The 22878-nt window shown below is 34.7% G+C and overlaps 2 protein-coding genes across 7 annotated transcripts in view; both read left to right on the top strand.

Moving 5' to 3' along the window:
- Positions 1-6030: 6030 nt before the first annotated feature.
- Positions 6031-12418, top strand: LOC127856924 (uncharacterized). Of its 6 annotated transcripts, none has more exons than XM_052393127.1 (6): positions 6031-6319; positions 7498-7778; positions 8168-10267; positions 10781-10823; positions 11784-11891; positions 12183-12418. In XM_052393127.1, exons 1-3 carry the CDS (start codon positions 6133-6135, stop codon positions 9674-9676), a joined length of 1977 nt encoding a protein of 658 aa, XP_052249087.1. In that variant the 5' UTR covers positions 6031-6132; the 3' UTR covers positions 9677-10267; positions 10781-10823; positions 11784-11891; positions 12183-12418. The 6 variants fall into 6 exon arrangements, with proteins under 6 accessions (XP_052249087.1, XP_052249085.1, XP_052249081.1 ...); XM_052393125.1 differs by having other exon boundaries at positions 8150-10267; positions 12186-12418; XM_052393121.1 differs by having other exon boundaries at positions 8150-10267.
- Positions 12419-15147: 2729 nt separating this feature from the next.
- Positions 15148-22878, top strand: part of LOC127856926 (N-acetylgalactosaminyltransferase 7-like) — a 43292-nt gene continuing 35561 nt past the window's right edge. The window contains exons 1-3 of the mRNA XM_052393129.1: positions 15148-15557; positions 17936-18125; positions 22035-22173. Coding sequence (XP_052249089.1) covers positions 15417-15557; positions 17936-18125; positions 22035-22173 — 470 coding nt within the window. The 5' untranslated portion in view covers positions 15148-15416. The remainder of the gene's footprint in view (positions 15558-17935; positions 18126-22034; positions 22174-22878) is intronic.

Here is a 22878-nt window from a genome sequence, read left to right as displayed (position 1 = left end):
TAATTATTTTGAAGAGAACATGAAAAGTAAATGAATAAATATTATATTATATGAGTATATATGTACGATTCTCCTCTTGTGTTGTGGATGGATGCAGCTCTGAAGATGTCAAGACGTATTTCGAATTAAGGAGTATTGTATTGTATACACAACCACATTGCATACATTGTTTACTGTCAATTACCATGGCCTAGTGTAATTATAAGCACGCAGTTAATTATGTAAAGCAATCGTGAAAATCCCTAGTATTAGAAACCCTGACTGCTTATGATTATCGAACTAGCTCGTGACAGCGGTATTTAAAATTGAAACCAACGAAAAAACATCGCAAAACTTTAATCAAGTTATAATTAAAAAAGAATCACAGATTCGATAATACAAATCACAGATGCGATATATTAATGAATAACGTAAATCCAAATTATTGCACAATTATTTGAGATGACTTCAAATACACAAACGAACTAAACGAAACCTAAAAATTAATCAAATTCGGATAACTTTAGAATCATTTTGAAAAGTAAAGTAAAAGTAAAACAACGAATAAAATAACGTAAAACGATAATGAAGTAACACAGACAAACTGTAAACCATTATGATTTTTAATCAGTATTCACGGATTTATGTGAATCCTCACGTATCGAGAAAGGTTTGTTTTGCGTTTGTACGTTTTGAAACACTCCTCACTACTGTAACACTTGTCATGCATGTGGGTATTGACGTGCTCTCTGAGGTCTTTCTCACTCCTAACTGCCAACCCACACTGGTAACATTTCATCAATCCCTCTTTTTTGCACTTTTCTCTCTAGCCACGAGTAGGTACTTGTCCGCAAAGCTCCTGCCGCACTGTACACACACGTGCCATTGGGGTCCTTTGTTTGTCGAAGCCTTCTAAGATTGTAGGCATCCTGAGAAAAAAACAATATATTTTATTCACGTGACATTTCAATGCGTAAACACGCTATTTCAAAAATGTTAGTATCTGAGGACACGCGTTCGTTAGTTTTAAATTACAAACGATTTGACGATTATTGAGTTATTTCAAAATATATGATAACCTGAGATGAGATATATTGTATATTTGTGTTGTTTCAAGAAAATCCGTTCATCTGTTTGTTAGCATAACTGTATAAAAATGTAACTATTTTTAAGGTATTTAATCTTACCTGAAATGCTTTCCCACAACAGTTATTGTTTCCAGAGTTAGTGTGTCCCCTAATGTGGCGCAATAATCCAGCTCTGGTCTTCGACATTTTTCCGCATTCGGAGCATTGAGCCATACCTTAAAGCAAATATAATATCAAAAATAATATACGATACATTACTTCACCTGACAGTAGTGTTTGGCGCCAAAATAAAAATGGAATTTTATACAATAACATAAAGTATGCACTTATTCAAGGTAAGCATGGACTTGTCATCAATTTAAGATGCTCCAGCGTAAGATTTTAATATTATAATGGGGATTGTACACCATGCCTGTAAATCATTATTATGTATTAGTTCAACAAGCGGTGCAAGCGTACTGTATACCGCTTATGTGTTTTACATGCTAGCGCATTTAAAAATCCCGTTTCATTACATTGTTGACAAGCATTTTCTTAAACAACTAAATAGAACTGAAAAACTTAAAAACAGTATACCACACAGATCCGTTGAAAACCGTATACCACACAGATCATATTACTGTAAGAATAGTTTTCTTGAATATTGTTTCGTAAATAAATAAAAGAAACCTGAAAATGGATGCAAAATGATATAGCGTAAGCTCCGCCCATAAAAGTTATTTCTTAATTTCACCAGAGGTGATGTTTTTGTGTAAAAAAAATAATGTCCCCACACTGACCCTACCCTTTTCTAACCGTTCAAACGCGCGGTTGCACTTTACTGAAAAAAATACTTATTTGTTTTATGAAATCATGATACCTATAGAAAACTCTCATTAATTAGCGGGCTCTCCACTTTATCCCATTAAAAATGGTGACATATTAAAAAACTTATCCTTAAAAATCTTACGTTCGTCGCGCTTTTGTTGATATTTTACTCCCCACACAGATCTTAAAAAGTCACGTGGTATAGGCACCGTGCGGGCGGCCGAGGTGAATTTGCCAAGCCACATTACAGTCATGTGTGCTGACAAAGATGCGTCACGAGAAATTTTCATGTTACTTTCTCGTCGCCAAACTGTTATGTTCACCGTCCAATCAGTTCCGATAATGCTTATGAGGACGGGATTATCTGGCGACTATTATTTTTGATTGGCGTCGGTCTATGAAGTAAGCGTTTACCGCATATTGTTTAACACAGTTCTAATTCCTATTTTTCATCTTTGTAATCAAAAGTGGAGTTTTTGTGAATCTTTTATAAAATTTTCAGAGATTTTAAATCAATGGCATTTTCCTCCTTTTTTGAAAATCTCACCACTGTAGACATTAAACGTAAATTATATGTGTGTTTGCTTTCTGTGTGGTCGTTCGATTGGTCTACGTTTGAAAGTCGAACTTCATGTCCTGTTACCGTAAGTAATATTTAATACGTTCAAAGAGCGAAAACCTGTAGTGCCTACAGCTCCTTGATTGGTGGTGCGTTCCTCTTCAAGGCTCACCGCCATCTTCTCAAAAGTCAGCTGGCTATGTTTCCTCTGGACTGCCCGGGCCTGGTCCATCACCTGGTTAAGGCCCGTAAACATCCTCGTCCTATCGGTTCCCGTCACGCCTTTCGTTTTCTGTTCGAAGATAATATAGATCTACTTCGCAATATATTTAGGAACGAATAAATACATGTACAAGAATATCCGAAACTTATATATATATTTGACTCAGCAAATCATATACGTATCGAAAACGATGTATAAGCTATTTTTTAATGATATTAGAGTTTTCATTTTCAGAGACAATCAGGGTCTAAAACGGAACAATTAGTTTCTATAGGCGTGACGCATGATATTCTTCTTCAATATGTAACGTAATATTCAAACAATCTAAATGTCTTAAAGGCCGTATAAAATCATATGAAGGTAATACATTCATTTCCGGAACAGCAAATATATGTTGTTTCAAAAGTTATTAAATAGGCCCATTTATCAACATTATTAAAGTTTATTTTCTGTTCATTAATAACACATTTAATAAAAACATACGTCTTCTTCCGTTTTCCTCCTCGAAAAAATCACGTTATAAACCAGGCCGACGGAAAAAAAAAATATTTATTGTTATGTATGGGAGGGAAAAACGCACAAAAAAGCCACTAAAAACACCATACTATCAAACCAAGAACGGTTAACGTGATCAAACATTCCGTTTCAAGTTTCTAATATTGCTGTTCGTTATATAAAGATGTGAATGAAATATAATTTGGAAATGAGTTTCCTGTTTTGTTTTATAATTAGTTAAACGAAAAACAATGTTTAAAAGTCAATTTTGTGTTCGTATCTTGTTTTGGTTTGGTTGTCATAAAATATGAACATAAATGTGATGCGTTTATTTTCATGTTTCGTCCTGTCGAATTCAAAAAGAAAAATGAAAAGACGCTATATAGACGGAGCCGTTTCAAGTTTCAAACATTGATTTTCGTAATATGAAGATTGTAACGAAAGATGCACAGAGAAATATGTTTCGTGTTTTTTAAAATGAGTACAACAAAAAACGATGCAATGAAGTCAATTGTGTTTTCGTATTTTATTTGTGTTTCGGTTATTACAAAAAATAGGAATATTTACTATATGCGTTTATTTTCATGTTTCGTGTTGTTGAATGCAGTATAAAATACGGAATATAAACGGACCTCTAAATATAGTGCATATTTTTAACATAGTTAACACCGTAATATATGTATGTATTTAGGAACACGAACGGTAAGAAGAAGCCTAGAGACTGGATGAATACATGGGTATGGAAAACAACAGAATTCAATTTTAAACGCTATAGAGAGGGAAGTAACTACACCATTACCAGAAGGAATTATCTTATACTGTTTTGATGTTGTCAAGTTATACCCATCGATTCCAAAGAAAGAGGGCCTAGAGGCGTGCAAACAAGCTTTAAATAAACGCTGTACTAAGACCATCAACACTGAAGCGGTCATTGAAATGATTGAAACTGTTTTAGAAAATAATGTGATCGAATTTTGTGGACAAGAATACAGACAAAAAGAGGGAGTAGCTATTGGATCGAAACTTGGGAGAAATTATGCCTGTTGTTACATGAGAAAATGGGATGAACAATTATCTGAATACAATAAACAACCAATATTCTATAAACGTTTCATAGATGATGGGTTTGGACTATGGACACATGGAATTGACGAACTCATGAAATTTTTTGACTATGCTAACAAAATACATGAAAACATCAAAGTAGAATTAAGATGGAACACAACACATATAGACTTCCTAGACACAAAAATTCAACTAGAAGATAATAAAATAACAACTGATTTATACTCAAAGCCAACCGATAAACATCAATATGTCCAATATGACTCAGACCATCCAACAAATGTGAAGAAAGCAATACCCTATGAATTAGGAATACGTTTAAAAAGAATATGTTCTGACGAAAACAAATACAGACATCGGAAAAAAGAACTAAAACAGAATCTACAAAAAAGAGGATATCCAAATAAATTTGTAAACCATGAATTATCCCGAGTTGATAATTTAAATAGGAAAGAATTACTTAAGAAAAAAGAAACAAATAGAACAGCCAACAAGAGAGTACCACTAGCTATAACTTATTCTAACAACCTTCCAAATATCCACTCAATAATTCGAAAACATACCGACAAACTATATAAATCAGACAGAATGAAAAATATATTCCCAGACGTACCAATAGTTGCATACAGACGAGATAGGAATATCGGTGACATTTTAGTTCATGGAAAAACAAATAAAGAAATAAACAAACGTTCTCAACTAATACCACAATCGTGTAAAACTAATTGTATAGTCTGTAAAATGTTGAAAAGAGGTTTTCATAACAACCCAAAAAGCGAAATTCCAAACGAAGCAATAAAACAGAACTGTAACATTTATAACTTGGTGTACGGTATATTTTGTATTAAATGCCAAAAGATGGTATACGTCGGAGAGACAAGCAGATCATTAAAGGAACGTGCCAAAGAACACGAGGCTGACGTGCGGCTACGAAGAAATAAACCGATCTCAGAACATTTCAATGGTGCTGGCCACAGAGTGCAGGATATGGGTGTATCAGTGTTAACACAAATAAGAGACAGTTCCCATTATTACAGACTTATTAAAGAACTGGAATTCATAAAGAAGTTTCAAACACAATCGCCAAATGGACTTAATACAAAAAATCAACTTGATGTCCTGCTACGGGAAACTATCTTGTAAAAAATATATGTGAACAACATTTTATAGTAAACATCAACCTAAATGTATGTAAAAATAAGAGTACTTTATGCAATTTATCTTATCCATAATGTGTATATGTTATATAGAATAGCAAGTATATATGATTATTTAATCAAATATCATTATAATATTTTACATAGATATGGATTGAAATAATTAAAGTCATTAAATAAGTTTACCCTATTTAATTAATGATAATAAGTTTAGGTCGATTATAATTACATATGATGATGATTGTTTTATTGTAAAATATCAATTTATTAAATATATAAAGCACACATTTTACATAAGATTAAGACAAAATATGTAAGTGTTTAACGTCATTTCATTTTTGGCGCATTTTTACATTTTTTGGCGCCATTTTAAATAACGCCATTTATGACGTCATCATGTACAACGTCATTTGACGTTTAAAAACATTTTTCTTTGTTATTTAAATTGTGCAGTCAAAAGACGTAAAAATGTAGTTAACATATAATTTCCAATGTTTTGATAAAGGCATTATGCCGAAACGTCAATTAAAGGAGTATAATCAGAGAGTTATAATTATTTTATATCCCTTCGGATAATTCAACTGAGCTTTCTTGTTTTTATTGTAACGTCATGACGTCCATATAAGGCGCATGCGTATTAATTTAAAATGACGTCGTCATCTTGACAACGGAAATCGGTTATCAACAGCGATCTTTTATCGATTGACGTGTATTATTTTGTTGTTTATATCATTCTATAAATCATTGAAGACATATAGAATGGGTAACTGCCCGTGCACCCCTAAACGCACAAGAAATGTAAATGTGGTGGTGGAAGAATCGGCTGAGGAGATGGAACGCCGGCGAGAACGGTGCCGGCGAGAACGGCGCCGGCAACTTATTACCGACCTAGCGATTTTTGCAGTGAACGAAGATGGACTGAACAGAGTGATGGAAAATGGATTTGGTAAATGAAACGCGTATTTTTTTAAAATCATTTAAGGTCTATATGTAGCATCTGTCGACTGGAAGAAACATTAATTAGTGTAGCGAATCATGGGAGAAATTGATTTTAATGACATTGTGTTTGAACGATAAACGAAAGCAAAGTTAAAATCTTTAAGACATTGTCGCATGACGCTTGTAACGCTTTTTTGTCCAAGAGAAACGTTCCGACTTTAATAGCTATGGTCATCTTTATACACCAGCTTCTCTATTAACATCTTTATTGTAAGCATTTGATGGGGGGCGGCTCGGGAACGGATCTGTGTGCACCCGTATTAATATGTTTTACAATTATTTAAAAAAAATCGAGTTTTGATTGCGTATTAAAATGCCTATGCGATCATAGTTAATTGTATTAAGTCTACGATTATTTTTCTTCAACTAATTATCCACGCATACAGTCCTCTAATTTATACCACCAATTTTGTAAGCATAAACTTTGTTTAAAACATATTAACGGTGCTTTGACAAAGAATGGTACGTACCTATAGTTGGTACCCACAAAAAAACAATCGACATACTAATCCTGATCAACACTTTTTAAAAGATTGACTTAACCCATTTATGTCTAGCGTCTAGAAAAAAGGCATAGGCAAACAGCGTAGACCCAGATGAGACGCCGCATGATGAGGCGTCTCATCTGGGTCTGCGCTGTTTACTCAAAGGAATTTCTGTAAGAAATATTCTAAATATAGAAATAAATATAATAGACATCCTTAATTTTGGAAATAAATTGATCCAATTTAGAAGGATGGGAGATTCCACTAGGCATAAATGGGTTAATACGGGAAAATCACTATTCATAACCGGTAAAATAAAAGTTGGTAAAGCGTTCCCTCGATGATTTGGGAAATACGTGGGGTAGTAAAATTTCGTTTAAAAGTCGCATTACGCGAAAGACTTTGCTTCTTAAATACGAACACAGAGCATTTTAACAATACTTTCTCTCCGTGTTATGTTCATCTAGTTAAAGATTCTAGACATTCATACTTATATATATATGCCTGCAAGTTTACATTTAATAATAATTGACTCTCTATCGAGTGAAAATAAAATGCGTTTTTGAATCGAGAAGAATCAGATACATGTTTCATCTCTGTTTTTGGAATTTAATGGATAGTTACTTTATTGATTTCGCAGAGGCGCTTAACTCTGAAGAGCTTACGGAATACTATTGGCTAAGGGACACGCAGGTGGACGAGTTCGCCGATGACGTCAACGAGGTCGAGCTCCTCGTGCTGGGTATAGAGGCGGCATCCGTACATGACTTAGGTGATGACTACAGACCCCACGCCGCGTCTCGTGACGTTATGCCGGTTGAGTCGTCCGCGTCAGCATACTTAGAAGTGCTCCAAATTCAATCCGTTATCGATCGCTTCAATCGAGTAACCACGTTTATCCCGTTCGCTGGCAGCCGAGAGGTATTTCTGATGAAATGTTACGTTTCGTTTTGTTTTGTTTTATTGCCATTTTTGTACAACATTGATTTTAATCGAGATGAGTTAAATACCTTAATGAAAGTACTTGGCCTGATGATATTTCACTCTTGGGAAAATTTCAACAAAGCTTTACATATACATGTATTTATTATTTTCACATATTATCCAGCTTTCATCTATACCAAAGGGAAAACTTTAGGCATATCGATCTTTGCACTCATATTTTGTTGAATGAGAAAAACGTAGTTAAATTATAATGTTTTTATTTCTGTACTAACAAATGTATTGGGCGAAACATGCTTCGCTCACAATTCAACGCGCGACTGAATTTCGTTTTTTCCCCTCACGTCCAGGATGGCTTTGCCCTTCAGCCTTTTCATTTCGTCCCGAGGTGTTACCCCAGGGTCACGGTTACACCGAACTTCGATGACCAGAACTCCAACGACCCGGATGTGTGGGTTGTAATAGTAATGAGAGAAATGATGATCCGGTCGGTCGCTTTTGACAATAGTGAGTCCACAAGTCCAGAGTGCAGAAACGACACAGAGTCGAGTATAAGCAGCGAAATTTTAAGCAGCTGGGTGTCAGACGAATCAGATACAAGCAGCTCAACGGATTCCGACGTGAGCTCCACTGACAGTTCGTCGTCGGAGGTCGCGACAAACACTTTCCATGGTTTGTCGTATGATTATTTTTACTTAAATCACAGAGTGCGAAGAAGTATTTTTATTTTAGAGGAAAACCAAATTTCTAACACAAACGTAGACACCAGTTTATCTCCCTTTCCGAATTCCTTTTCTACTTCCACATCTTCATTCTCCTTGAGCTTCCCTGGTGAAAGTACTTCTCGAGACACACAATCACCCGTCGTTAAAAGTAGCACGACTGTCAATTCGGTTGTAAAAGAAGCTCACGTTCAAGAAGAACTTCAAAGTGCATCCAATGCCGGCACTAAGGTAGAACGCCCATTTCATAGTGAAGATAATGATGAAAAGTCGGCAAACGTTAAATATTCCAAATATGATTTTGATGAGATGGCCGTCGACAACAGCTGCGCCTGGTTTTGGTGTAAAACACACAAAGACGAAGCTATTACTGTTAAAATCGTTGAAAACCCGAAATATGTCCGCAGAATCAATAAAGAAGTAACACAAAATGCAACAGCTCCGGTTTTTGAGCGTGATCCTCACCTGCCGAACACAACATGTGTTGAAAGCAACAAGAGTAAAGAAATTGAGAGTGATGCAGACGCGCTGTCGGATGGTCGGGACACCAGTCCATCCCCTTTTCGGAATTCCTTTTGCACATCCACATCTTCATACTCTTTGTGCTACCCTGATGAACGTGATTCTCGAGAAACGCAGTCTCCCGTCGTTAAAAATAACACGACTGTCACTTCGTTTGTAAAAGAAGCTCACGTACAATCAGAATTTCAAAATGACACTCAAGAGGAACCTCCCTTTCACAATGAAGATAATGATGAAACGTCAGAAAACGTTGAAAATTGCAAGGGGGATGTTGATGAGATTTATTATGATGATAAAGCGACAAACGTTCAATATTCCAAATATGATTTTGAAGATATGGCCGTCGACAACAGCTGCGCCTGGTTTTGGTGTAAAACGCACAAAGACGAGGCTATTACTGTTAAAATCGTTGAAAACCCGAAATATGTCCGCAAAATCAATAAAGAAGAAACACAAAATGCAGAAGCTGCAGTTTTTGAACGTGATTCTCACACGTTGAACACAACACGGGTTGAAATCTGCAAGAGTCACGAAATTGAGAGTGTTGCAGACGCGTTGCCGGATGTTCAAGTGGAAGAGGGCAAACAGTCAAAAATCGCAAAATTGTTGAGAAGATTTTTTAGACGAAAATAATGATAAGAAAGTAAAAAAATAAAAAGCAACTTAACTGTTTAGAAGATTTTTTAGAAGAAAAAAAAGAAATCAAAATAAATATAGCAGTTTTAATAGATTAATATTTTTCAGTTTTGGTGATGGTGTTGCGACTTGATTGTGATTGTTTTTTCCATATTTGTATTCGTTCAAAGCGTTAATACATAGCTGTTTAGTGACAAACCACTATATGAATAACATTTTACCAGTGGCTTGAAAAAAAAACACGTTTGTTTTCATAAAATGAACAATCAGGAACTAGGGTAAAAGTGCGAACAGTACATCGCAAAAGCTAGAGTATGATACTCTTGGATTAGCGACATGCTTGATCGGGATTTCACTTTGGTGTGTGATATCCAAACCAATCCCGGACCACCAGACCAAATTACTTTACGGTGGAATCATAAATCAAGAAACAGAAAACCGTAGGCTAGATGCGCAGGACATTCATTCCCCTGGCCCATCTCCCGACCATGGAAAAGACACCTTCCCGTGCACCGCCGGACCCCCAGGAAAAGTTACCTAGCAACAGAGCAGCTCAATACATATTTGAGACACACGATCCCATCCAATGTAAGTAGGTCGGCAATAATGACAAACCCATAACTGTGAATTAAAACGTTGAAATAAATTAAGTTAATCTTGTTTTGAAAAATACGGTTTTGTTTTGGTATTATGCATGTTGTTTAGCATAGAGATTACGGGAATGATTTAGTGCAGTTGAACATTCGAAAAAAGGTAAGATTTTATTTTTCTGTTTATTTTCATAAGATGGTCAAGTCAGTTTGACTTTATACACCAATGAATGCCATCGTTCCCTTGTAGCCATTGTGAAAGGGTTATTCAATAGCAAGTCTTATATCGAATTATTGTGTTGTTTTGTTAGTTTACCTTAAACTATGTTATGTTTTAATTCTTTGTTATGTGTAGCATAATTGATTTTTTTTTAATCGTGCAACATGATGCATGAATAATTAGTATGATTGAATATTCTCCACATTAAAACTGTTGGAGCAATATAAGTTGTGTTTTGCTTAGTTCTGAACTGTTAATGTAACAAGTTGTTTTTATTTTCTTTATTTTCAGACGATGAATTTTAATCTTTCCTTTGAGTTGTGATCGCCAAGAGGTTGATGTCTGTTTCATGCAGAATTTGCGAAATTTTCGTATTGTGCATATTTATTTGAATTCTATTGATGCAATTATATATTTTACTAGTTATACAAATTCCATGAGCACATAAGATGCTATATTAATTTAATGTAAAAACATGAATGTGACCATGTGTTATCTATGTAGTTTGCTGAAAGAAATGCACGTTACTTCATGTGTACTAACCACCACAATATGTAGTAATGAACGATGCATCGATGAACGATGAACGAAAAGTCAATGATGCTACACATAACAAAGAATTAAAACATAACATAGTTTAATCGCATATTTACGATTAAATAATTGCTGCTTATTTGTAGATTTCCCCCCCAAAAATAAAGAGGTTTCGGGAGGTTGATGAAGGCATAGAGACAATGATATTTAGAAATTGGTTCTCAAGCGCCCAGCCACTGTAATTAAAAAAGTAAAAATATATAAATATGAGAAATATGGTTTCGAATCCCGTTCGCAATTTAGTTTAAACCTATTTGTTTTAGCTCGATTGCATCGAAAGCCCTAGGCTCTCGAGTCAGTTTCCTGGGCCTAGAACCAGTACTTGGTGTCTTTGGGGGGATCTAAAGAACGCTCCCACGGTGGGGATCGAACCCGTGACCTCCCGGTCGCTAGGCGGACACCATATCCATTACACCACGGCGACCTTCGCATCGTTCATTACTACCTATTGTGGTGTATAGTACACATGAAGTAACGTGCATTTCTCTTGATTAGTGGTAATGGATAAATCGGTATTGAGAAAAAAAAGCTGCATGAATTTGTTGCACTTATACTTATGTAAGGCTTATTGTCTGATTTAAATAAATAATAATGCAGTATTTGCTTTCCAAACATGTGCATGGGTAAAATTATACATAACTTTTATTAAAAGTTTTCCTACGGATTTTTACATATTTTTTCCATATCGTTTCCTTTTTAGATAGATTAAATTAACGGGCATACGCCATAATAATTCAACATTATGGTTCGGTGGTCTGAAGATGAGCAGAGGCGAATTTCAACGCACAGAACGCCCATAGCTATTCGGGTATGGTCAAAGTAATCAACCGTGCATAGTTATAGTTTGTAACAAGTTGTGTTTGTTGTGTACAATGTGTAAGGAACCAGCAGCTGGTTTTATTAAAATAGCTTTATATTTTACCGAATGTATTAATGTTTGCGATGTAATAATTCGTTTGTTTTTATTCACAAACCCTGTCGCATATAAACTGCTACGCACAATAATCTGTGTTTAAATATGTTTAATCAAATAAAGTTCGTTTTATTGACAAGGATAATCACGATTATTTGAAAGATGATGTTGATGATGATTTTACAGCAGCTGTGAGCCAATGGCTGTAATTCCTTCTACACGGATGGGGATCATCGAGTTGTCGATAAAGAGAGAGCAACAATACATACAGATGAATGTTGATGAAACAACGATGCTAATGGTGACATCCGAAGACAATGAACTGACTTAATGATAGACACGAAACAAACTGCTGAAAGAAATAGTGGTTGTTTAAATTGTTGTGTTTTTATTAAACATACTTAATAAACTTAATATTTTCATCCGTATTTATTTTTTAAACTTAGCAAATTGTGTAGCCATTCATTTTAATATGCCGTGTTCATATAAATTCAATGATATTATCTCATACTCTACATATGTTTATTCAAAAGGTGCGTATTACAATGAAAATATTATTATGGATTACCCTAAGTCAGCGTTGCAGGAGAAATAAATAGCAGGTGAAATGATTTCTTAGTCTACGTCCCGCTGCATAATTTTGAAAAAAATGGTAACATTAATTACGAAGGAAGATATTTTGATATGCCGCGTGTTTGTAGACATTTAAACCATGGAATTGTTGTCTTCTTTTGATATACTCTTAATGAACGGTCGATTCCTATAAGTATATTATGGTAATTGCTCTCGTAATGGTGCAGCCAGTATTGCGGAGTAAATGATAGTATCTTCCTCGTTTTTCGTATATATAGAAGACTTGTATACTTGACCACGAAAAATCCGACCATGTTCCTGTTTATGCCCCCGAAGGAGGGCATATAGTGATCGGACCGTCCGTCCGTCTGTCCGTCCGTCTTTCCGTCACACGTTGCGTTTAGGTTTCGAAAAATGCTCATAACTTCTATGTCCCTTGAGATGTAACCTTCATATTTGGTATGCATGTGTATATGGACACGGCCTTTCTATACGCACACAAATTTTGACCCATGTGACCTTGACGTTGAACTTAGGGTCCGCGTTTAGGTTTCGAAATCTGTGTTTAGGTTTCGAAAATTGCTCATAACTTTTATGCCCCTTGAGATATAACCTTGATATTTGGTATGCATGTGTATATGGATAATGCCTTTCCATACGTACAACAATTTTGACCCCTGTGGCCTTGACCTTTAACTTAGGGTCCGCGTTTAGGTTTCGAAATCTGCGTTTAGGTTTCGAAATATGCTCATAACTTTTATCAAAGCGTTTATATGGGGGTATATGTCAGCCTATGGTGACAGCTCTTGTTTCTGTTATATTTAAATGACAAAAAAACAAAATAAAATTGACTCGTCTTACAATTGGACGGCAGTCGGCACAATAGCTCTCAGAAAACATAAATGAAGTAATGGTGCTCGTGATATATTTTCTTGAATTTTAAAATATGTTATTCGTAGTTAATATTATATATTTTACAAGCACATGACATCAATGTAAAAACCATGTTCAATATAATTATAATGCCTTATATTATAATGTTGGGAAAAGAATGCTATCAAAATATCGATACATCTCCACTTTAACGCAAGGGTGAAATGAACAATCTGATATCCTCAACCTAATTAAATATGTTGCCCTAATGCAATTTAAATGTGTGGTTTGCTAACAGATTTACACTTATATTAGCTGATGCTCAAATAATCCTTAAAAAGGGAAAAACGTCAAAACTCTCTTGTATATTAAAGGGGCCGTCCAACAGATAAAGCGTCGTATCGACGCGATTCGATATTTTGGGAAACTACGAGGATTGCTTATATAGCTAACCAATACATCCGCTCTGAATGTGAGCGTGGATGGTCAAGTGGTCTAGGCGGGAGGCTTATTACTCAAGGATTCCAGGAATCCAGGGGTCAGTGGTTCGAATCCTGTTGAGGGTTACTTTTTTTAATTGTATTCGTGTTGTTTTTTTACTGGAGATTTATAGTTCAAATGTTTAAATTTATCAATATAAAGCATTTAAAGCATTTAATGACAAGCTTCAATACATGCCAAAATATGTTGGACGGCCCCTTTAAAAGTAGCGGTATAGATGCCATTCCGACCTAATTGTACATGCACACTAAGACACCGATATCACAAATATTCGTGTTACTATTACATATAAATACTGATATCAGAGACCTTTCCTACATCTTTGAGTAAAGCTGTCGTAACGCCTATACACAAATCTGGTCCCACATATAATTAAAGATATTTTCGAGGAATTTCAATCACAAATACTATAAAAATACAAATTTACAAATACAAATAGGTAAGAAAAGACGATCAAATTTTAAACATCACCTGGGATTGAACCACTGACCGTTAGATTTAAAACATATGGCCTTATACACTTGACCATCCAGTCTATTTCTTTCATTTTAGCATTTGATACTTAATATAAACCATCCAGGTACATGTAGTGGAACAAAACTTAACAAAAACAACAAAAGCACTCCTTATACATGTGTAATGTATTCGTTTCGCGTTTACAACGCTCTATTTTTTTTATCAATTTCTTATGAGGATTACTCATAAATGTACACTTTTGTTTAGTGAGAGTCCTCGTCTTAAGTATTATTTCGCTCCCAGATGGGTGTTTTCCTTTTCTTTTTCAATATTAGAAAGATTTAGAAAAATGTCATTGCAACAATCTGTGACGAAATCGATTTGCAGTCAAATTTATATAATTTTATTCTTAGAAACCTGCAAATATATTGAGTTGAAAATGATGGCATTATATTTAAGTAGACAAGATACCACAGCGCTGCATAAATCAATGGGTTTATTTCAAATACGTACAAAACAAAATTGGGCAAAGAGAACGCCCCAATTAATGTGCATTGACCTTTTAATTTAATCTTGAAACTTCATCCAACAACAGAAACCTAATAGCTTTATATATTTTATTTTATGTATACATGTCAATGATGCAGGTTTTCAATCCGTATTTTTTTAATTAACCATTTGATTGGGTTTGCGTTGAACCAAAACTGAAGATTGGTTGGTTCAGTTAGTGATGTTTAGCCTTCTTAAGAACGGCAACTCTGTATTCCCTATTTTGTTTATTGTATATGGGAAGTTTGACAGGTGTTCAATCGCAACAATAACACGAACAAGTTGTCACACGATTCCAAACTTCTTTTTTCATAATTGACTTTTAAATAGGGACACTTATTTAGCAGATTCAATAATAATGACATTTTAATAATCAGCGTTAAGAAGAATATTTGCAGCCACGTTGACAGTTTGGTCAAGTGTAGCAATTTTCGGACACTACAAAACATTCGGATACAATTAACAACAATGAGAGTTCGGTTTCGAAAGAGTTTGATGATAAAGCTTGGCATTGTTGCTTTTGTTCTATTATGCACAATTCCGTATTTTATGAGTAAACTGGATGACACAAGTAAACAAGAAAGCCTTAAGCATAGAAGTTGGAATAAAGTAAGTCATTACATGGAAAATGTCATTATATTTTAACTAATATTATTTGCATTTTATGCCCAGAGATAGTTTGAGTTGAACAAAAATATGTATCATTTATTCTGTTTTATGCTACAAGAAAGCGATCGTTTGTTTGCAAGGCTTTTTTGCTTTCTTTATGAAGTACCTTGTATAGCGCCTATAAGAATTTCTTTAAAACGATGCAATTTTCCCAAAATTTCAAGCTAACTTTGGGAAATTTCTTCCCTCTTTTCAGTTTTGTTATGAATTTTTCCTTCCAAATGGAAGACTAGGCCTAAATGAGCCCTTGTTTAATATTTACCCAAAAACTATTTTATTTTCAATTTTGATTTAGAGGCAGCGCTGAATAAAAACACATTTGGTACATATTAATTTAAAATGTCTGACATATGATTTAGAGTCAATCAGTCTTCAGGCTATTTTTTTTTAGAAAAGTTAACCCATGAAAAGTCAATGTTCCTTATAGCAATAGCCAAAATGTCAACACTAGATGTGATCTGGTAACATGGATTTCTGGCTATAAAAATATTAAGAGGGAATTTCATGCATAGATAGAATGACATTTCAACATCTCAAAAACATGATTTTAAGTACAATCATTTCATTTGAAAATCAATTTGTCATAAATCATATCAATATCAATGGATGCATATCATTGTAACATTTTATTTCATATGATCCCATTTAATTTCAGGGGCTTTCCTGCTAGTTAAAAAAGGCTGTACATTTATGATGCAATCTCGAAGCAAACAAACCCTATCCCACACCCAAATTCCCCATTTGCAAATAAACAAAATGTTTTTATTTTTTTAGAAAGAAGTGTCTTGAGATTCTTATATCTCATTTTTTATTTTATAAGCATCTTTACTTACAAAGTATAGAACTATAATTCATATGATTTTGGTTTCCTAATTTGAATTATTATAGAGTTATATTAAATTAATTTTTCACAAATCCAAATTTTGGTTCATTTTGTCAAGAAAAAAATCCAAAGTTGTCCATTGAATCTATAAAATAAATCAAAATATGACCAGACTCCATTTCCCAAAATGGATAGGAAAACCGCTGAATTTGTAGACCAATAAATAATTAATCTTTCCTAAAACAAGAGATAATCATTCAATTTTTTCACAGTTTTTATTTTGAATTCAAAGAGGGTTGATTGCAACCAAAAGATCACAGCTTTCACAGCCTAATGAAAATGTATTCAAGATAAAATACAAATACACAATTTGCAACCAGTTGTATTCTGCACTATAGAACAGATGTTTTGATTGGTTACCCAGTACTTCCCTTGATTAGGGCCTACCACTTTCTCAAACAGAAATTGTTACTCAACCTGTGCCATATAAATATTTCACTTTATTAACACATTCAGGCTTGAATGTTTAAAGGGAAGCTATTTTGCTAGCTTGTTTCCAGTTATTGATTGGTAATAAAATCATCTAGCCAAGTAATTATTTAAGTATTGTGAAAAAACTACCATTGTTAAAAACTACTCATGCCTTGTGCCAATCGGTAGTTTTTATGTAAGGCGGACTATCTAAGGACAAGTATAGTTCTTGGACCATATGAAATATTCTTTGTGCATAAACAACCAGAGGCCTATTGCAGTCTTCAGCCCAACAATGCATCAAAGGCTTATTTAGGCTAATTGCAATTTATAGTTTATATAGGCGGCCTTTTGGATGTTTATATTTGCAAATAAAGGAATGTATTATTTTACTTTGCATCTAAGTTCAGTCCACTGTATGCAAATAACAATAAAAAAAAACATGAATGTAATGTTTTATTGCAATTTGCAGAACAAAATAAATGATAAACTGTTCAACTTTACCTGTCTATTTTGGTGGGGCCATTTTTTTCGGACCAGCTTTTTTAGAAAAACATACGCTGGATAATGGGCAATATTTGATAGGTATGCAAAGTATGTTTTCCATATTCTTCTGTGCTCAATAGTTAAACCTTTATTTGGCTTCATTACCTAAAAAAAAAATTCCCAATTGATTGTTTGACTTTCAGATGTTTTGAAAAAGTGCTGTAAACAAAAAAAGTTTGAAGTTGTAATATCCATTTAATTGATATGTTTAGTATTTTATACACATGTAATATTTATAAATAAAAACAAAAAAGTTATAAATCAAGCAATCATATTTGTTCCCAATTAAAAAACAATTGAGGCTTACGTTCCATTTTTACACTTTGAAATGTCATACTCCAAAATGGAGAGAAAAAAAGGCCCTGATTTTATTCAAACAAGCAAATGCCTATGTTCTTCGTTATAAAGTACTTTTTAACAATTTATACCATTTATTTAATTACTCAATATGCCAACACATTAATTTTCTCTTTTCTAGTTAGCAAATGATGTGAAGGAAATGTTTCCATTTAATGATGCAAAGAAGAATGTGATCGCAAATCCACTGGAGTCAAACCATGCTGTCAACCAGTCCAATGGAAATAACAAGGTGTATGGACCTGAATCGGTCTTTAAAAGTGGAGTGCTTGGAAATTATGAACCAGACTACAAGATAGCACATGGACCAGGTACCTGAAACTTTTGAATAATTATGCCCCCCGTCGGTCTGTCGGTCGGTCGGTCCGTCTGTCGGTCCGTACACCAGTAGGTTGTCAGATGATAACTCAAGAACGCTTGGGCCTAGGATCATGACACTTCATAGGTACATTGATCATGACTCGCAGATGACCCCTATTCATTTTGAGGTCACTAGGTCAAAGGTCAAGGTCACGGTGACCTGAACTAGTAAAATGGTTTCCGGATGATAACTTAAGAACGCATACGCCTAGGATCATGAAACTTCATGGGTAGATTGATCATGACTCGCAGATGACCCCTATTGATTTTGAGGTCTCTAGGTCAAAGGTCAAGGTCATGATGATCCGAAATAGTAAAATGGTTTCCGCATGATAACTCGAGAACGCATACGCCTAGGATCATGAAACTTCATGGGTAAATTGATCATGACTCGCAGATGATCCCTATTGATTTTTAGGTCACTAAGTCAAAGGTCAAGGTCACGGTGACCCGAAATAGTAAAATTGTTTTCGGATGATAACTCAAGAACGCATACGCCTAGGATCATGAAACTTCATAGGTAGATTGATCTTGACTCGCAGATGACCCCTATTGATTTTGAGGTCACAAGGTCAAAGGTCAAGGTCACGGTGACCCGAAATAGTAAAATGATTTTCGGATGATAACTCAAGAACGCTTTTGCCTAGGATCATGACACTTCATAGGTACATTGATCGTGACTCGCAGATGACCCCTATTGATTTTCAGGTCACTAGGTCAAAGGTCAAGGTCACAGTGACAAAAAACGTATTCACACAATGGCTGCCACTACAACGGACAGCCAATATGGGGGGGCATGCATGCTTTACAAACAGCCCTTGTTTTAATTGCTTTGCTTCAGCAGGGAAAGACCGCCAATATTATTTATCACCAGAAATGTTGCACATGTTGAGTATAAAGTTGATATGTTCCATCTTGCAATTATAGATTATACATACATGTCAAATAATATCCGTTCAAATGAACAATGTTTGATATTTAATGTTTCAAATTTCAACAATGTTAATTTTTAAGGTGGAGACATTTTAAATGTTTATCTTGTGCATTGTCCAATTAAAACTTTTAAATGAATAAAAAATTTAAAGTTCAAAATGTAAAATATACATTTACTTTTATTTTTAAATTGCATACACAATGCACAAAACTTTGTCACAACTCTAATGCTTCTATACAAAGGTGAATGCTAAAGTATACAAATTTGCAATGCATGTGTAGTAACTCTAACTAACTGCCGATTTCCACTGTGAGCATGTAAACACGTCTAGATTAGTCATCGCGTATCTTTACATCTTGCAATGTTACAAGTTGACATTTGCACAGTTGTAAAGTCTGTAATCTATACGCGGTAGAAGTGACAAAAATATTTTTCGTCTTAGACAGGAACCAATACCTCGCCTACGGGCCGGGAACCATTGTAATTGTAAACAATGATTCTTCTGGTGCACAGGTGTTGGGTGCATGGCCAAGTCACTCAAACACTAAAAATATGTCATAAAACAACATTTTTAATAATTTTGACCAAAGAAAAATTTCTGATATAAAATATATATCTTGACACAGAAAAATCACCTACATCAACATTTTTAAGCCATTAAGTGCCTAAATCATTAAATGGCAGTCGATTTTCGTAAACTATGTTGGGAAAGGTTGCCTCGTGACAAAAAATGACCACGAACAGCTACTTTCCAACATAAACTACAATCAAACACTTCTCGAACTCGTAGAAATGCTAGGTTGGCTCTCATCTGACCGAACGTTCAGTGCCGATTTTTACAAGAGTAAAAGTATCGAAATACCTCAGCTACAGAAGAGAAAATTTGAACCCTAACACCGGTTGACTTGAAAATGCATTGTTAAATGTTGAATTGTGATTCGTCAACTTGTATTCTGTACTATTGTATAATGTACACCTATTAGATGCTGACTTGTAGCAGATTACTAAAACTGATCGTACAACTTAGAAAATATTCAACATGCTAATGTAGTTTGTCATCAACTTACGTTCAGATGGATCTATTATCTTTTATTAATTATTATGACTACAATATGAAGATGTAGACTTTATATATGAAGATGTAGACTTTATATATGCATCTTCATTTTCAAATATGTAGTTTAAGAAGTTACATGTTTGTTTTAAACATTTAAACATTTTGTAGAATCGGAACAAACAACATTTTACACTTTACAATTGTACAAAACAGAGATTAAAATGTTGCATTTTAAAAATTCTCTGTTAAACATATGAGCTGAATATTCAACATGTGCAACATTTCTGGTGATGAATAATATTGGCGGTCTATCCCTTCTATACTTTGCCAGTGTGTTTTTAGCTCGACTATTATATATGAAATATATATAGTGGAGCTATCCTACACACACCAGCGTCTGCGTCTGCTTTAGCGTGCAAATGTTAAAGTTTTCGTACTTCCCCAAATATTTCCTATGTCCTTTGACATATTGCTTTTATATTTTGCATACTTCTTTACCAACATGACCCCAATCTATAAACAAGAGCAGACAACTGTATCAAGCATTTTGACAGAATTATGGCCCTTTTTATACTTAGATAATTGAACATTTTGCTTAAATTGCCATAACTTCTTTATCTATGATCACATTTGACAAAACAACACTTACCTGACATACCACAATGCACTCCATCCAAACCATCCCCATGCCCCACCCCAGAATCTTCCCCCCCCCCCAAAAAAAACACAATAATTTTTGTTTTCCTTATTTTTGAAAGATCATCTATTAAATGACCACACACCCACATTATACCCCCCTCTCCCCCCCCCCTCTCCATGATTGCTTACGTTAAAACTGTCAAGCACTCGAATAGTCGAGCGCGCTGTCCTCTGACAGCTCTTGTTTTCATTCAAAATTGGGTCCTGTAATGGGCCCCATTCCAAATGGTAAAAGGTATATATTTTTCACAAATGGGAGTTTAAAATTTCCAATGGAAGGGTTTGATCTGAATGCTTTGTTCATCTCCTATTCATATAAGTTCAACCTTAGTTAATATAATTCTGAAAACACTTATATCCTCAATTTTAAAGCATTTTTTTAGCAAAACAACAAAGTTAATTTTTTAATATTGAATGGCAGATATTTTTCACTACATTCAAGGATTTTGTACCACTTTGGTGTGCAATTACATTTATTTGTATAAACACCAATTGTCAATGTATTGTAATGTATATTGCCTTGAATACAAGTTAAACATATAAGCCTTGTTCTGAGAAAAACTTGGCTTAATGCATATGCCTAAAGTGTAGTCCCTGATTAGCCTGTGCAGTCCACACATGCTATTCAGTGATAATGTGTTCTGTCTTGACTCAATTTTGTTTAGAAAAACTTCTTTTAAACAAAGAATTCCAATAAAGCAGAAATGTTCGTCCCTGTTTAGCCTGTGCAAACAGCACAGGCCAATATGGGACGACAATTTTCACACATGCATTAACCCTTTAAGCGCTGGAACCGAATTTTGAAGGCCTTTGCAAACAGTTTGGCTCCAGATGAGAGCTACAGAATGTGGCGTCTCATCAGGATCCAAACTGTTTGCTATTCTGATAGTATTCTTTGAAAAAAATCGAAGAAAATGCTAATTTTTGAAATTCAGCAGATGACATTTTTGCAGACGACAAATTTCCCAGCATGCAAAGGGTTAAACACTGTTTCACAGAGCGCTGCTCATATAAATTCCTCCTGTGTAAGGTGAAGGAGGCCAACCAGTGTTTACATATAATTCCTCCTGTGTAAGGTGAAGGAGGCCAACCAGTGTTTACATATAAATTCCTCCTGTGTAAGGTGAAGGAGGCCAACCAGTGTTAACATATAAATTCCTCCTGTGTAAGGTGAAGGAGGCCAACCAGTGTTTACAACGATGGAAGAGAAGCAAGCATCCGATCGCTCTACTCAAGAGTTTGGCTTCAACATGGTGAACAGTGACAAAATCTCCCTTGATCGCACCATACCTGATACTCGCATGGACGAGTAAGTCAATACATTACTGTCATTGGTAATCAGGGACATTTTTCTTTTTCCTGAGTTGTATTATACTGATTTTTGAACAAGTATGAAACAGTATTCATTTTTATGTATTTATTTAAACTCCTTACATGAATCATTATGCTTTCATAAAATAGCCAGACAACATAAAATATTAATTGCTAGTAGCCCAAATAACATTTAACAAGCCCCCGGCAGTTGGGCTTATTGTAAAGATGAAGTCTGGTGTGAACCTTTTTCTTTTACTTATTATTTGTGGCTATGACATTTTTAAAAAGCCCGAAAGGTATCCATTAAAAACGACAAGGTGATGGCTTTGGAATGGATCCAGGGAAGTTGTTTGATATTTTCTAATAATTTGCCTAGATCAGAGCTTAGTCCCGTCCATCATGGTTTAATCTCTTATTAAGATCATAGTGATTATAATTGTTCATATCCAAACAATCAGTCCTGTTTTCAATTTGTTATCTCTGGAAGTAATGGAAGCATTTGTATGCAAGTTCATTATCAGTATGAAAAACATGTATATGATTACATTTTGTAACTTGCTTTCTGTGTATGTAGATGTGTACATAGGTAGTTGTTTGTTACCCAGTTAGTCAAACAGATTGACTTCGTGGATTTTTGGGACAGCAATTGTAAAGTTTATACTTTACAACTTTTGCAGTGAAGAATTAGGATAATGTTTTT

Source organism: Dreissena polymorpha, chromosome 14 (genome assembly GCF_020536995.1).
Source record: "Dreissena polymorpha isolate Duluth1 chromosome 14, UMN_Dpol_1.0, whole genome shotgun sequence".
NCBI classification, from domain to species: domain Eukaryota; kingdom Metazoa; phylum Mollusca; class Bivalvia; order Myida; family Dreissenidae; genus Dreissena; species Dreissena polymorpha.
The sequence above is the reverse complement of the archived record's forward strand: the minus strand, read 5'-3'. Positions and strand labels throughout refer to the sequence as shown.

What these genes read in the sequence shown, in the direction of transcription:
- LOC127856924 (XM_052393126.1), top strand. Translation starts at nt 6,133, where the DNA reads ATGGGTAACTGCCCGTGCACCCCTAAACGCACAAGAAATGTAAATGTG. An exon ending in AGTGATGGAAAATGGATTTG is followed by an intron (nt 6,320 to 7,497) that starts GTAAATGAAACG and finishes TTGATTTCGCAG; the next exon opens with AGGCGCTTAACTCTGAAGAG. An exon ending in CGTTCGCTGGCAGCCGAGAG is followed by an intron (nt 7,779 to 8,149) that starts GTATTTCTGATG and finishes CCTCACGTCCAG; the next exon opens with GATGGCTTTGCCCTTCAGCC.